This window comes from Sarcophilus harrisii, chromosome 2 (assembly GCF_902635505.1).
Source record: "Sarcophilus harrisii chromosome 2, mSarHar1.11, whole genome shotgun sequence".
Lineage (NCBI taxonomy): Eukaryota > Metazoa > Chordata > Mammalia > Dasyuromorphia > Dasyuridae > Sarcophilus > Sarcophilus harrisii.
This window is the reverse complement of record NC_045427.1, coordinates 590,660,598-590,677,975: the sequence shown is the minus strand read 5'-3', so window position 1 is coordinate 590,677,975 and position 17,378 is coordinate 590,660,598. Positions and strand designations below refer to the sequence as shown.

The following is a 17,378-nucleotide window of genomic DNA, read 5'->3' as shown; positions in this document are numbered from 1 at the left end:
CAGGACCGTGTGCCTGGCGTGACAGGGTGAGGGGCTTTTCGCGCGTGTGTTTGTGGCTTACGTGTGTGGGTCAGTGCGCGCGCTCCTCCGGCGCCCCTTACTCCCAGCTGAGACTCCCCTTCCTCTCCTTTGAGCCGCAGCGCGCCCGCCCCACCCCCACCTCCGCCCCAGCGCCCCAGCGCCCCGGCCCCCTTCCTTTGCGGTGCTCCGGGGTTACACCTTTGAAACTGTCCGCGGCTCCACTTGAGCTGAGTGGCCGTTTGAAGACTGTAGCGGCTGGGGCTAGAGAGAGCCGGGAGGGACGGGAGAGGAGGAGTCAGGGCTGATATTTGTGCCTTTAGATTGATGGATGACTGCTGGATGTGAGTGTGTGTGCGCGCGCGAGAGAGGGTGTGAGTGTGAGTGTGTGTGTGTGTGTGTGTGTGTGTGCGTGTGTGCTCGCGGCTTTCCCATTTTCCTCTTCGCAGCAATCAGGGAGGGAGGGAGGGAGACAGAGAGAGGCAGGGAGGGAGGAAGGGAGGGAAAGAGAGGGGGAGAAATAGGAGAGGGAGATAAGCTCACTCCAGAGGAGAACTCCATCCATCCAGAGAGGCAGTGCGAGAGCTACTGGAAGAGGAAGGTGCTCTGCATCCAGAAAGACACTTCTGAAGCATCAGAAGAAAGAAGCTTTTCCTCCTTCTCTCCCCCCTATTTCCTTCCTCCCCCACCTTGTTTTTACCTGGAATTACACACAAACCTGTGTGGTGCTTGGAGCCAAACGTAGGACTGTAATGGTCAAAGGATCCAGTCTTCTGGCACTGAAACAGGACTGTCTGTGGGTACCATGGCTCTGAACCACAGGGGTGGCCACTCCGCTTGGCGCCGGCCAGAGGTCTGGCTCTTGGTGTGGAATGCCCTGTGCCAGCTGGGTGCCCGCGGCTGCCCTGCTCTCTGCACCTGCACAGGGACGACTGTGGATTGCCATGGCATGGGGCTCAGAGCCGTGCCCAAAAACATCCCGCGCAACACTGAGAGACTGTGAGTATGGGGACCTTTTTCCTTATGTTTATTCCCAGTGGGGAGCAGTAGGGAGTCCCCCACGTTAGCCCCTGTAATCCCTTCCAGCCTAGATTTGATTCCCTAGTCTGGAGGGCACAGTTTGGGGCCCTCGATAGAAAACCATTGGATTGGTCAGTGGAGCTGAGGTTATTTCCTGAGCCAAGAGCACAGCTGCTTGCCTCTTCTTGATTCAAATAGCCCTCCCTAGGGTTGTAAGCTCCCTGGCTCCCCTATCCTCACTCACACCTGCACCCCTAGCCCTCCTTCCCCCCTCTTATTATGTGATGCTGAATTGATACAGTAACTCTGTTTTCAGGGTGCTTCAGAATCTCATGAGATAATCCTTATGGCACCCCCCTTGGAATGGAGATTGTCACATACTTTATCAGGCAGAAAACCCCATTTTGGGGTTATGTGGGCTTGGAATAAGGGTGTATTTGTATGTGGGTGTGTTTGCATTTGGCCTTTTCGGGCAAGAAGGCTGCTGGGCTGCTGCAGGGGTGTTTTGGGTGCTTAGTTGAGGCTCTTCCCGTCTCCTTTCCCCTATTGTTTGTCCTGGTGCAGTATCCTTTCCTTGGCAGGTATCACCCATTAGTTTTCCTCGTTACCCCTCTTCATCTGCAGTTCAGATAAACAATGGAATGAAACATGTCACAGCGTAGCCTTGGGACATCTTTGATATTGGGAGCTTGGGTTGTGACTGATCTGGTTTATCAGAGAGGATGTGGATAAGCCTGACAGAGGGGTGGGGGAGGGAGACCTGGGAAATACTGGCCCCCAAACAGACCTGGTGACAATACTTTTGTCCCCCTGTTCCTGCTATGGGGCAGTGTGCTCTTTTTAACAGGGTTAAGGAGAGATTAGCTATTTTAAGTAATAAAAACCTGATTTCTACTCACTGCCCACATCCTACCCTTACTCCTTCCCTTGAATTCTTAAAGAGACTATATGTCTTTTATAGTTCTCCTGGAGCACTGCTGGGTGACAGAGTGTATGGGTAGCATGTGTATTTACAGAGCTAAGTAATGTGCTTAGAGCTTTATCCAAGCTCTGTATATGCAAATTTGCAGTTTCTCTTGCTCCAGACCAATAGTATGTCCCGTTTTGCATCTACAGGATACATGCGTGTGTATGATGGATTTTTGGACACACACAGAGCCTTTGTACTAGGACAGAGGTTATTGCACCAATGGATTTTGGAACGGGAATTTGTAGGGGGGCTGTGCTGCCTCCTTTGAAGCCAGTCTGTCCTTTCTTCCCACACTCCTGTGCAAATCCAGTAGCTCTCAATCAAAGAGCCCATATTTTGATAACTTTTTCACACATTTTCATCGCTCCCAGCAGGTCAGAGACAGAAATCTGACCCTAAAGGGATCATTTTTCTCCATGAAACTTTATGTACTAAGGTCAACAATTAGGAAGCAGACATTTTCCCTTAGAATCTCCTACTGTCCGATTCTGTAAGTATGTCCTCAGAAGTGTACTAGCCATTTGTGGTTAAACAGGGGACAGAGAGGTTACATGGGGATTAAGATTCTGCTTCTGAATTCTGAAATAGGGAAGGATTGGAATCCTTGATGATATTCCTCAGTTCAGTTTATTCCTTCTTCAGGTCTATCAGCATAGAGCTAGGGTTTAGAGTAGATCCAAATAGTTGCTCTGATCAGAGCTGCTTCTTTGAGAAGAAGTAGTTCTATGGACAGACATTTGTCCTTTGGTTCCTTGAATTCCCGAGTTTGTAAGACTTCCCAAGCTTCCCTCCTCTCTATTTCTATCTCTGCTCATTTGAAACAGTGGCAAGCTCTGCATTCTTTGATGTGTATGTAGCGGTTCTTCTGCAGTGTTTCCCTCCCTGAATAACTTCATTCCCCTTTGAAATTTTTTTTGTTGTTTTTGAAAAGATTTGATCATTTATTTTTGGTCTTGGTCTCTCTTTCCCTCTTGCCCCTCTCAGGGTAATTAAAAAAAACTCTCTTAAGCTATTTAACTTTATACAATGAAGTGAGATGGAATCCAAATTACTTTTAGACAAGTAAAGTTAAGGTAGGCTGAGTGAGAAAGGGGAAGACTTTGGGCTTTGGCCCAGGAGTAAATTATTCTGGAGGGAAAAGGAGAAGTCTAATTTTTACTCTTTGGGGTCAGGAGAGAATTAGGTTTTGAGCAAGGTTCTGATACTAGCTGTGTGATATTGGGCAAGTCATTTGAGCTCATGAGCCTCAGTTTCCTTTTCTGTAAAATGGGAATGAGATTTCTTAAAGTATCTATTTAACAGGATTATCATCTGGAAAGTTCAGACATCATAGAAGTGTGAATTATTTTTATCATCTGCTGATTTGGAGTGGAGAGTAATAGTGGAAAGAAATAAGATGTTTCTTTTAAATAGACCAAGAAAGAGCTACTTAGTAAAGAAAAGAGAATTTTAAAAACAAGAAATTTGACAGAGCCAAGAAAGAATGCACATGTGGACTTAAAATAACAGTGGTAAATTCGTCTCTCTAATCAATATGGGTGTCGAGCACTATCAGTGACTGAAACAGCAGCTTCTTCTGAGGCTGTGAAATTTTTATAGTCTGCAGCTGTGCATTTCTCTTTTGTCCTCTGGGTAGTTTCTATGGCAGCCTGTGTGGCCAAGCAACTTTATGATCCCATATTCCATAACACTGGTTAGTCTCGTCTCCCTCAAATGATGTGGAATCATCCCTGGATTCCAGCAGAGGCATCTACAGAAAAGCTCGCCAGAGGCCCCCACAGCTGCTAAGGAAATGCAGTTCAGTTAGTGAAGCTATAGGGGGTGAGCTGGGAGGGGGAGAGGGTATGCTAAATAATTTACTGTAATGGAACAATTAAAGTAAAGAGCTAAGGAGTACGGGTCAGGAGTCCCAGAAAGCATCTTCTTATTTGTTGGGCCAGGATTCAGAGGAAACTTCTCACGTCTGGCTTTTTTTAAAAATAAGAATTCTACTTTGATTAAATATATTGATCTTTATAATTAAAATCTATATAAAATGTGAAATTTTATTAAATGCAAAATGGCTATATCTTAAGTTATAGGAAATAACTGATTATTAATATGGAGGTCATCAGAATTATCTATCTGTGTGTTGTTAGTCCAACAGCTAGTTAGAACAAAGGTCAAAATAAACATCAACTTAATAGGAAGGCTAAAGATGAACAGGTGACACTTAAACAGTAGCAACATTTTCAACCTTAGTCAAATGAGTTAGTGAGGCTTATTAGTGGGAAATGGGGGTGGGGGAAGACAAAAGATACTGACCTTATCACCATTTCCTACAAAATTTTAACTAATGTAAAACAGTTCTACAACAAGGAGGGCCCAGAATTCTCCTTAATCAGCAAACTCTTAATCTCCTTGACAGATACAGGTGACAGGCCAGGGTAATAATGGCTTACGGTACATAATCATTGGTAAAACACTTCCTAGCAGGATGGCAGAATGATAGCAGCAAAAGTGCCTTCTTTCACATCAAAAAGCAGTGGTAGCAAAATCAAGTATTCAAAAAAATTGACATGAGATCCAAATGAGCCATATGATCCCAAGAGCATTCATGGATGATGAAAGTGGCAGAAGGACAACAAAGATGTAAAATGGAACAAATTTGTCAATGTCTTTATAACTACTTATTTACATAATCAGTGACAGGCAAACTACTGATTTTGGACCCTAGTCCCTTTGGGAGAATCATAAAGGTATCCAGTGTACAACATAGGTCAGGTATAGGACAGCTATTTATTTCTTCCACATAGAAAAAGGGCTTAGAACACAAAACCCACACAAATACATATTAACAAAGATTTAAAACACGATTTAGCAATCCATACTCTTTTTATACTCTACTAGGAGGAGTATATTATGAGAAGTAAAATATTGCAATATGGAATATTTAGTGATACTTGAATTGAGTTTCCACATTTGGCTCTGTACTTTTTGAACAACTACTTCAAAGTTCATGTTTTTTTGGCCAGCTGGGACATAGCATGGGCTCAAACTCTAGGTGGTAGTTCTCTTCTTTAAGGTGGGTATAATGGTAGAAAAATTTTCAAATTTCTTTAACTGAGCAGCTAAAACTCCTCTAACTAACTGAGGAACCAGGAAAGCCTGATGACTTGGACTCGAGGCTTCCCATTCTGAAAACATCCATCTCAGGATCGATGTTTAGTATTCTGTATTCAGGCAAAGAAACACTAAGCAGAAGAGGCAGCAGGATGTTGAGATCCAGGCTCAGATTTACCTCGACAGCACATATACATTCTGTCATGTATGAACTGATGCATAATTAGTAGCGTTGGTGATGGTAGGGAAAGTGACACTTCCTGCATCTCTCCCCCACCTCCCCTTCAGAGGAAATCCCAATAAGAATTCCATTCCACATGTTAAGGGGAAAGGAAGAAAAGAGTGAGAACAGAAGTTTTTTTTTGTTTGTTTGTTTTTCATTCAAAAAAGTCTACTTAGTGAACAGCTCTTGCTGGCTCCTTGGCTAGTCCTCTTTTGCAGCTTCGTTTATATAGCAAAACCTTAAAGTGCTATATAAATACTAGCTATTCTTATTTGAGGGAAGTAGTAGATAGAATTCAGGAAGATGTGAGTTTAAATCTGGCTTCAGGCACTCTCTGTGACCCTGAGCAAGTCACTTAACTCTTTTTGCCTCAGTTTCCTCATTTATAAAATGAGCTACGGAAGAAGTGGCAAATCATTCCTGTGGTTTTGCCAAGAAAACCCTAAATGGAGTCATGAAGAATTAGACATAACTGAAACAACTTATCAACAACAAATTATTTGGAAGCTGGTTGATATAGTTGATAGATTGCTGGACTCTAAGTCAAGAACTAGATTCAAAAACTGTTTTAGCCACTTCCTAGTTGTGTGACCCTGGGGCAAGAAACTTAATCTATGTCTGCTTCAGTTGCTTCATCTTTAAAATGAGGATAATAACAGCACTTACCTCCCAGGGTTGTTGTGAGAATCAAATGAGGTACCATATGTAAAGCATTGTGCAAACCCAAGGGCCCTCTATCCATCATAGCTAGCTAGCTGCTGTCATCACCAAGACCAAGCGTGGCTATGTCACTCTAAATTCCTTCAGAACTAAGCATATGCTTCCCAAGAGACAACTGTGCAATGACCCTCTGATTATTAATGGCAAACAAGGAATAAAACAGTTAGATATGTGTTTACCAATGGTGCATGCTGCTGTCATGGAGGATGTCTTGTATGGGGCACGAATGGAGAAAGGATCATATATAACAAAATCTAGATTAGATGCTTCTCTTTGTGTATGACATTGCAGACTCATAGATACTTGGAATTGGAAGGAAGTTTAGAGGTTCTTTAGCCCATCCCAAATCTGAAAAAGGATGCCTTCCATAAAATAATCTAACAAATAATCAGCTGGAAAGGTTTTTTAAAAATAGTCATCTGACTTTTGCTTAAAGACCTTTGGAGAAGGGAGATGTATTAGCTCCTAAGATTGTCCATTTTATTTTCAGATAATTCAAATTGTTAGGGAGTTTTCTCTTTTTTCCCCTTTATTATAGCTTTTTATTTATAAAAACATATGCATAAGTAATTTTTAATCATTGACCCTTGCAAAACCTGCTGTTTCAACTTTTCCCCTCCTCTGGATGGTAGGCAGCCCAATATATGTTAAATATGTTAAATTATATGTTAAATACAATATATATATGCATATTTATACAGTTATCTTGCTGCACAAGAAAAATTGGATTTAGAAAGAATGTAAAAATAATCTGAGAAGGGAAATAAAAATTCAAGCAAACAGTAACAGAAGGAGTGGAAATACCATGTTGTAGTCCACACTCATTTCCTATAATTCTTTCGCTGGGTGTAGCTGGTTCTCTTCATTACTTAACAATTAGAACTGATTTGGATCATCTCATTGTTGAATAGAGCCACTAGGGAGTTCTTTCTTACATGGAGCCCAAATCTATATCTTTGCTACTTATTGTTTCTAAGTCTGCTCTTTGCAGACAAGCAGATCAAACCATATCTTTTTTTTTCCTTTCTGAGAATTATCCATGATTTGAGAGTTAGAAGATATCCAGTAGGAATCCAAATTATAAAATGTCTGACAAATGGTCATCCAGCTTCTGCTTTCAAGCCTTCAAGGAAGTCTATCATTCCCTGAAGCAGCCTGTTCCACTGTGGGACAGCTCTAATTATTTGGAAAATTTTGATGTGAAGCTTATATTTGCTCCTTTGCAAGTTCTACTCAGTAGCCCTGGTTCTTCCCTTTGCGCTTTGTCCTTCTATGGACAAATAGAACAAACTGACTCCCTCTTTTACATGATAGTCCTTTAAATACTTGAGGACACTCATTATATTCGTCCTTCCTCTCAAACCTTTTAGCCATCCTTGTTATCCCATTTTGGATGTGCTCCAGATTCTAAATGTATTTCTTAAATTGTTGCACTCAGAACTGAACAGATTTCTCTAGATCAGGACTTATTAAATTTTTCCCATTTGTGACCTCTTTCTATCCTAATTATGTAGTAAAATAGATATACAAATCAAACATTTGTTGATGATAAATCATAATTTTATTACCTCCACATTCAATTGTGAGACACAAACCACAGTTTAAAAAGCTGAGCTCTAAATGAGATCTGATGAAGGTGGATTAGAGAGGAACTACCACCTTGGATGTCTATTTTAATGAAATCTGAGATTGCATTGGCTTTTTTTTTTTTTTTAATTGCTGACTCTTATTGACTTTACAATCCACTAACTCCCTTACGTCTTTTTTGGACAAACTTCTTTCTCCCCTATTATGAAGTTGATTTTTTTAATACTCAAGTATAGAACTTTATATTTATCCCTATGGAAATTTCATCTTCTTAAATTCAGCCCAATGCTAGATCTAGCCTGTGAAAATCTTTTTGGATCCTGACTCTGTCATCTTCCATTGTTAGCCATCCCTCTCAGATTTGTGTCATTTACAGTGTTGAAGACTGCTATTTATGCCTTTATCCAAGTCCTTTATAAAAACTGTTTTGCCCAGGGCTAACCACAAATCCCTTGGGTATTCGATTGGAGATGACTTATCACATTGACCTTGAACCACGAACAACTAACTGCTCTTTGAATCCAGTCCATCCAACCCGTTATGACTCATCTAACTTTATTTTCTAGACCCCAGCCTCTTGAAATGTGATTCATGACCCCATAAGGGGTCTCATAATTGAATATGGGAGTTGTGAAATTATGATTTGTTATTAGTAAATATTTGATTTACATACCTATTTTATGTACTGATGTACTCAGAATCATGCAAAGTTTTGGGGGGGAGAAAAAGGGTCATTAGCAGAAAACATTTAAGAAGCCCTGAATCTCTGAAAGGCAGGGAGATGCTTACTAGAAGCTTTGAAACAATGTAGACAGGAATATATCTGCAGCATTCCCCTGATGTAACAGTTGCCTAACTCAAATGAAAAAAGTGAACTTTCCAATGAGTTGTATTTGCCTTGTTGAGTTTTTTTATTTACTTAATTTTATGATTTCAAAACAATATGAAATGAATACATGAAATGAAATGGAAAAAAAGAGGATAGCCTTGCAAGATCTGTTCTTAATGAGCTTTGTTTGGCTTGTCTAGTTTTCACCATTAAAAAAAAAGTCAGCTTTATTTTTTTAATTTATTTTTATTTAATAAATCTCAACACTGGGGCTGACTGGGTGGATCAATGGACAGAGTACCTATTTTAGAGTCGGGAGGATCCCAATTCAAATGTGACCTCAGGTATTTGATATCTACTAGCTGTTTGTCCCAACACAAGTCACTTTATTCCATTACCTGCCCAAAAAAAGAAAAAAAAACCAAAATCAACAACAATAACAACCACAAACAAAAAACAAAAAAGCTTAAAAGTGCTTTAAAACTTTTGGGATACCCTGTGTGATTTGGATTTTATCCAGTAATTATTGCTTTAGGGACTATTACAGAACCATAATACCAATTTAGGGGCTCTAAGATAAAAAAGAAAAGCAAGAAAGTCTCTGTGAGCTAATACATTATATATATATATATATATATATATATATATATATATATATATATCATACATAGTCGTTGGCCATTATCACTTCCATTAGAATGAGAGCTTCTTGGGGTCAGAATCTGTTCTTTGCCTTTGTCCCAGCTTCCTTGGCTTATTTTATGTCCCATTTAAAATCCCATCTTCTACAAGAAGCCTTTCTCAATGCTTATTTCTCTCTTGATGGTCTCCAATTTATTCTATATATACCTTCCATGTCCATAGTAGTTTGCATGTTATCTTTCCCATTAGACCATGAACTTTTTGAGGGCCAGGATTATTTTTAATCTTTCTTTTTATCTCCAGCACTTAGCACAGTGCTTGGCACACCATAGGTCCTTAATAAATGCTTATTAATGACTTTTTTTTCTGAAGCTTTTTCCATTTTACTTGACTGGAATTAAAATGTTTTATTGTCAGTTTAATTTAAATATTTATTTTTAAAATCAGACCCATGTCTTCTCCAACACTTCTGTCCATAGTGGGGGTTTTTTTAATGTAAATTTTTTTCCAGTTTATTGCTTCCTTTATTATTATTTTTTTTTACTACAGCTTTTTTATTTAGAAGTTATATGCATGGGTAATTTTATAGCATTGACAATTGCCAAACCTTTCATTCTAATTTTTCCCCTCCTTCCCCCCAGCTCCTCCCCAGATGGCAGGTTGACCAATACATGTTAAATATGTTAAAGTATAAATTAAATACAAAAATGAGTATACATGTCTAAACAGTTATTTTGCTGTATAAAAAGAATTGGACTCTGAAATAGTGTACAATTAGCCTGTGAAGGAAACAAAAAATGCTGGTGGACAAAAATAGAGGGATTGGGAATTCCATATAGTGGTTCATAGTCATCTCCCAGAGTTCTTTTGCTGGGTGTAGCTTGTCCATAGTGTTTTGACTTGGTAGGGATGTTCATGAACATGGAGAAGGAAGTCTTCTGCAAAGGGGGAAAGGAATAAACATTTATTAATTACTATTATGTACTAAAGGCATTACAAATAATCTACTGGATCCTCATAAGACCTCTGGGAGGTAGATAACTATTCTCAGCTCCATTTATAGGAAACTGAGGCAGACAGAGGGTAAGTGACTTTTCCAGGGTCATACAACTAGGAGAGTTGAACTCAGGTTGTGTGACTCCAGGTCCAGCCCTCTGTGTGCTATACCTTCTGATTCCTTTCTGAACTGCAAAGTTTATTCTCTGCACTCTGCATCCTGGTGCAAAGCTCTACTTAAACAGCCTCATTTTTCCCCCTGACATACAGTCTTGGACTTTCCATTGACTGCTTGACATTTGCAAGTAGATGTCTATCCACTATCTCCACCACTACGTGTCTAAAATTGTAAACTCTTCAATGTATCTTCCCTCCCCATTGGCTTCTCTTCCCAAGCTTTTGGATTTCTGTTGATGGTATTATTATCTTTCTGACTCTTAAGCTTGAACTTGTGAAAAACCTTTGATCTTCTTTGCCCTCACTGCCACAGAGCCTATTAGTTTCTTAATTCTATTTTTCTTACCTCTCTCTGTCCTTTCTTCTTCAGTTATAGCCTGATAGTCCAGGTGTTTATTTTCTCTCACCAAGACTACTGTAATAACCCCATCCCTACTTGACCTCCCTGCTTAATTCATCCTTCACACAGCTGCATAAATAATCTTTCTTCATATACAAGCCAACCACATCATCGCTCAGTTCACAAATCTTCAATGGCTTTCTATTGCCCATCGGAGAAAATATGAACTTTTTAGCTTGACACAGGTTTCATTGCTAGAAGGGAAGTTTAGAATTCATATACTTCAGGGCTTCTTAAACTTTTCCCACTTGTGTCCCCTTTTCACCCAAAAAGTTTCTACATGATCCCGGGTATATAGGTATATAAAATAAGTATACAAATCAAATATTTACTGATAATAAATCATAATTTTGCTACCCCCACATTCAGTTATGAGATGCTGAATGGGATCACAAACTAGTTTAAGAAGCTGCGATCCAGTCCTTTCCCTTCTTCACAGATGAAGAAATAATCACAAATAAATATTTATTAAGCATCTACCATGTGCTGGGTACTGGCAGTCTGTCTGCTATACCACATGTGCCAGTTGCAAGCCTTCTTGCCCATAAACCCATTTAATTATACTTTTCCTTCCTTCCTTCCTTCCTTCCTTCCTTCCTTCCTTCCTTCCTTCCTTCCTTCCTTCCTTCCTTCCTTCCTTCCTTCCTGCCTCCCTCTCTCTCTCTCTCTCTGTTTCTTTCTTTCTTTCTTCTTCTCAGATGTTTCCAGGTTCTTTTTATTCAATGCTCTTTTTTCTAAGTAAGCCTCTTCTAAGTTTCAACCTATCTTTCCAGGTAAGATTCAATTTCCCACGACTTTGTTGACATAGGAAGGACATCTTTACCACACTCCAATATATGGATGCTCTATATCCCCTCAGCAGTGCTCATTACTATGCAATAGAACCCCTTCTCCCAGCTCAAGAGTCCAAGCTAGGCAGGATGTAGTTTGGAGAGCAGGAACCAAGAATTAGTGAATTGGAAAAAGGATTTGAATTTCAGCACACAAGATACTAACAAACATCCTATGTACTTTCTTCTAAGAATATTAAAAAACTTTACTCTTCTCATTCAACTCGAACTATCTTTGCATTTGTATTCTATAGATACAATTGTCATTTTTAGGGGGTTGGAAAATTGCAGGGAAGGAAATAGGAATCTTTTAATGCTAAAAAATTAAAGGAAGCCTCCTCTCACTACTTCCTCTACTCCCATCCTCCCCACCACAACCTCTGCTTCTTTCCTCAATCTAGGTTGTCACTTGAAAGTGAAAGGAGGCTCTGATAAACTGGGAATTCCCAAGTTCCTGGTGACTGTAAATTTCTATGTCCCCTTAAATGAAAAAAAGGAATGCCTGGCAGGATACCAGCCTGCCCTGAAGCGGCTTTTGAGGATTGACCCATATTCTTTATTCCCATCCTGCTCCCCCCACCCTAATTGTTCAAAAATGAATATTTTACTGTTTTTTTTTACATTGCTGCCCCTTCTCAATCCCAGCACATCCCCCCACCTTTCCAACTCCTCCCTTGTAAAAGAAATAGAGTTAAACAAAACCAGCCAGCCCACTGGCTACTTTTGTCAATGTGGGCCTCCTGCCCCTCCTATGGCTTTCCCTCTCCTGAGAATTGGCAGATGTGCCTTATGGTGCATTCTCTAAAGTCAAGATCGGCCATCATGTCTTTTCCCTTTACCTTCTTGTGGCTTGATTTGTGTGCTTGCTGAGGAGGAGCAGCATGCAGGATTAGGTGACCTCCAATAGTCCTTTAGGACATCTGGATGACTGCTCGAGGGGGACTCTGTAGGGAGGAGTCCTTGTTAGGTATAGGTTATATCCCATGACCTTCGAGGTCCCTCCTGATGGCGACATTCTGTGATTGCATTAGAAGTTTGGAAGAGGAGGTGGGATGGAGAGGGCAAGATTGGCTTCCGTTATTGGGATCAGCTGGGATATCTGCTGAGCAGCCACCTCCAGTTCACTTCAGTTCAACACTGGCATTAGCAGCTCAGCAGGACTCTTACTTAATGGGATTTTCTTCTCAAGTGCAGTAATTATCGCCATACAAATACTTATTACCCAGAGCAGATGATGACCAGACCTTGTATGGCAGCCACTGAGTGCATGGCATAGCGTGAACCCTTTTGAGACAGAGGGTCTTGTCTTTTTTCTGGGGGTTGGAATTGGGATGATCATTTATTCATTCAGCAAACATTTAGTAAACTATATATACCAAACATTAAACCATGTTCTAGGGATGTGAAACCAGAAGGAAAGTCACTCTTCTGAAGGATCTGTTAGGGCAGCACATCATGTATGAGGACAAATGCAAATACATATATATATATATATATATATATATATATATATATACATACACACACATATATAGAAAGATCTCTATAGATCTCTGTCTCTATATGGCTCTCTTTATATACACACACAACATATACATAAGTAATGCGACTACATACATATACTTTTCTATATATATAGCTATCTCCCTATATATATATATACACAACATACATAGGCAATGCAAATACATATATACATATATGTTATGTGTATATATAGGAAAACTGACAGAGAAAGAGATTCAGAGACAAAACAAGAGAGAGAGACAGACAGACAGACAGACAGAGACAGAAACAGAGAAGGGAGAGAAACAGACACAGAAAGAAAGGAGAGAAACAGATACAAAGAGACAGAGAGAAAGAGAGAGAGACAGACAGAGACAGAGACAGAAACAGAGAAGGGAGAGAAACAGACACAGAAAGAAAGGAGAGAAACAGACACAAAGAGACAGAAAGAAAGAGAAAGAGACAGAGAGAGAGAAGAGGAGACAGACAGATATAGAGAAGAGAGAAAAAGAGAGAGAAAGAAAGAAAGAGAAAGAGAGAGAAAGGAGAGAAACAGACATAGAGAAAATGACAGAGAGAGGGAGGGAGAACATTCGAAGTAATTTCCAGGGGAAGGGCATTAGAAACCTGGGGATTCAGGTTGGTCTGCATGTTAGGAAGTTATATTTAAAAGAAAAGTCAACAAGCATTTATTAAGGTCCTACTGTTTTGTTCCCTTGAGCATGTTTGAGCTGAGCCTTGAAGGAAACTAAGGATTCTACAAGGTGGCGAGGAGGGCCTTTCAGACATGGGGCAGCTTGTGCCATGGCTTCCATAGATAGAGGAGATGGAATCTCACATATGGGGAAAGGCCAGTAGGCCCATTTGGCAGGAATTTATGGTCCACGAAGGACGGTCCTGTTCAGAAAGTCTGTGATAAGCTGCATGGAGCCAGACTGAAGAAAGACTCTAAATGCTACCATTGCTACACATTTCTGGAATACATTATTAGGTTCAAGGTTAGGCTCTGTGGAACAAAAGCAACAATACCAGTAATTAATAGCTGAAATGTATGTAGCATCTTAAATTTTACAAAGTACTTTATATACATCACTTAGAGCCTCAATAACCCTGAGAGGTTGATGACAACATTCCATTTTACAGATTAGGAAACAATCTCAGAAAAGGGAAGTCACTTGCCCATGAATATTCCTAATAACTGTCACAGGCAGCATCTGAGCAGAGAGATCTGGTTCCAATTTTATCTAGTATAGTTGGGGAGGTAGGACGCCATCCTTCTTATCATTGTGGTCATGATCATTAGCTAGTATTTATGCAGCACTTCAAGGAATGAAAAGTTCCTTACAAATATTATCTCATTTGATCATCACTACTGGATGATAGGTAGTATTATCATCCCCATTTTATAGATAAGGAAAATTGAGTCAGACAGTGTGGGAAAATGACCTACCCAGGATCACACAATTAGTAAATATCTGAGGCTACATTAAACCTCTGTTCTCAGTTTTCTGTCTGCCTGAGTTTTCTCAACTATAAAATGGGAAAATAATAGTTATTATGAAGATCAAATGAGATAAAATTTGTAAAGTGTTTAACAATGTCTAGTATACAGTAGGCAGTTAATAAATGCTTGTTTCCCTTTCCTCCTCTATTGATAGAGTTCCTATATTAACACAACCAGAATCTTGACTTTTGTGTGATTTTTGTATTTTAATTTATTTTTGTTTTAAATAATAGCTTTTAATTTTTCAAAATATATGCAAATATAATTTTCTACATTCATCCTTGTAAAGCCAACCTTTTTTCTCTCCCCCTCCCTCCATTCCCCTTTCCTTAGACATCAAGTAATCCAATAAAAGTTAGAATGTATGCAATTTTTCTAAACATATTTTCATATTTATCATGCTGCACAAGAAAAATCAAATCAAAAGGGGAAAAAAAGAGAAAGTAAAAAACAAGCAAGAAACAACAAAGGTGAAAATACTATCTTATGATACACATAGTTCTCTCTCTGGATGCAGATGGAGTGTCTTGATATATTTATGTATCATTTGATTGTTTTGTGCAGAAGGGGCTGGGAAAGGAGACAGGGAGAGGAGTTTGGAAATTGTTGGGGGAGATGTAGAAGTGAATATAGACACTGGTTTTATAGATGAAGACACTGAAGTTTGGAGAGATTGAGTGACCTGAGCCAGAATTTGAACCCGGTCTCTAAATCCAAAGCTCAGATACCACAGAGTCTTCAGATTATGAATTGAGGTGTGAGTCATTTTTTTTTGTATGGCCAGCTTCTTGCTCCCTGTGTTGTGACTTTGGAATATTCTCCCTCATTCTTGGGCCTTGATTGGTCTATCAGTGGCCAGTTTCTTAGCCCATCCTGTGATTTCTGATGCCAAGATACAGCAGATCATTGGATTACAGATTTAAAGCTGCACAGGACCTCAGAGGCCATCTAGTTTAACCTTCTCAGTTTACAGATGAAAAAATGGAGGCCTATGGAGGTAAAATGATTTTCCTGAAGTTTTCTTTGTTCTTTCAGTCATGTCTGATTTTTTAGTACCACATATAGGGGTTGTTTTTTTTTGGCAAAAATATTGGAGTGCTTTGTTGTTTCCTTTTCCATTTCATTTTACAGATGATGAAACTGAGACAAACAGTGACCTGTGTGTGACTTGCCCAGAGTCAGGCAGCTAGTAAGTATCTGAGGCCAGATTTGAAATTAGGAAGATGCATCTCCCAGATTCTAATGCTACAAGGAGTAAATGAGGAAAATGGGATTTGAACCCAGGGCCTTTGACTCCAAATCCAACTCTCTTTCTATTGTATCACCAAGTAATGAGAGAATTTTTTGCTGGTATTGAAGTGTCCCCTGGATTTCATCTTCCACCAGAGAGGCCCTCTGGACAGCCTACCCCTGTTGCAGTTTGTGTAGCTTCTAGGAAACATCATGTCCTATCTCTGTGACAGCCCGATTATTTTCCTGTCCTGTTTTCCAGAGCCCAAACCAACAGGGACATCATCCCGGGGCCTTCAGGGATGTAAATGGCTTCATGATGCCTATGTTCCCAGACAAACCCATGTCCACTCATGTGGCTGTCAGGGCTTCATTCAAACCCGCACTCTGGAAGGAAGTCTCTCAGAAGAGAGAGATACTTGAGAGTCCTGCCTCAGGGGTTCTCCCTTTGGGGTTCTCTGCTCTCTCCTCCCCATCTTGAAGCCCAGAAAGATGGTGGCAGTTTATCCCTGGCCTCCAGAATTGCCTTGGAACTGACTTAGGTCAGAAGAAAATGAGGGATGCTTGAGGGGAAACTTCTTCTCTACTAGGTTCCTAAGCTGTGTCTTCAACAATTCAACAAGCATTTATTCCTCCTGCTCTCCCTGTACATGTCTTCCATCATTTCTGCCCTGAACACCCAAGTGATGTGAATGCCTCTAATAGCCGCAGTGGGACCATATGGCAACAGGCCCTTTTAGTTAAGAGACAGTCTGTGATTTAGATCCTTCTGGTTCCCACATTGACTGTTAGGGTCATGGGTCCCATGAAAGTTGCTCTCTGCCTCTGTCTCTGTCTTTCTCTCTGTCTTTCTCTTCTCTCTATTTCTTCCTTTCTCTTTGTCTCTGTCTCTGTGTCTGTCTCTCTGTCTCTGTCTCTGTCTCTCTCTGCCTTTCTCTTCTCTCTGTCTCTTCCTCTTTTTATCTCTGTCTCTGTCTCTCTGTCACTTTCTCTCTGTCTGATTTTCTGTCTCTGTCTGTATCTCTCTCTCTTTTTCTCTCCCTCTCTTTTTCTGTCTCGCTCTATCTCTATCTCTCTCTATCTCTCTCTTTGTCTCTTGAACCTCTCTCTCTGTCTCTCTCTCTGTCTCTTTGTGTGTCTCTCTCTTCCTGTCTCTGTCTCTGTCTGTTTCTCTGTCTCTGTCTCTTGAACTTCTCTCTTTGTCTCTTTCTTTCTCTGTCTCTGTGTCTCTCCCCCTCAAGTCTGGGGATCAGTTTAAGAAAACTTTTCAAAGAGTAACTGTCCCGCCATCACCAACTCCTCCTCTTTCTCCTGGATTCTTCCCCCAGTTGCCCGAGGTTGGCTCTCTTAACTTGACGTGCTGAGGAGACCTGCACTGACTCGGTCCTTTTCCTCCCTAATTCTGCCATCATACACGGTGCTTAACTCTTATTGCACGGAGATTTGTCTGAGAATCATGAGTGATCCTGGAAATGGTGGCGAGTAGTAAGGTTGCCAGTAACCATGGCAGCAGCAGCTGCTAACGAAGCTTTTGTTGGCTGGTATCCATTTGGGAAGAGTATTCCTGGCCCAGAGTGTTGGGGGAAAAAACAAACAAAGACCATGATGTGCCCAATTCTGCCAT

General features: G+C 40.4%; 1 protein-coding gene across 2 annotated transcripts in view; it reads left to right on the top strand.

Annotated features, from left to right (window-relative positions):
- The first annotated feature begins 501 nt into the window (after positions 1-501).
- SLIT1 (slit guidance ligand 1) overlaps positions 502-17,378 on the top strand; it is a 245,809-nt gene continuing 228,932 nt past the window's right edge. For both annotated transcript variants that reach the window (XM_031956187.1, XM_031956186.1), the window contains exon 1: positions 502-1,017. In XM_031956187.1, the coding sequence (XP_031812047.1) occupies positions 824-1,017 (194 nt within the window). In that variant the 5' untranslated portion in view covers positions 502-823. The remainder of the gene's footprint in view (positions 1,018-17,378) is intronic.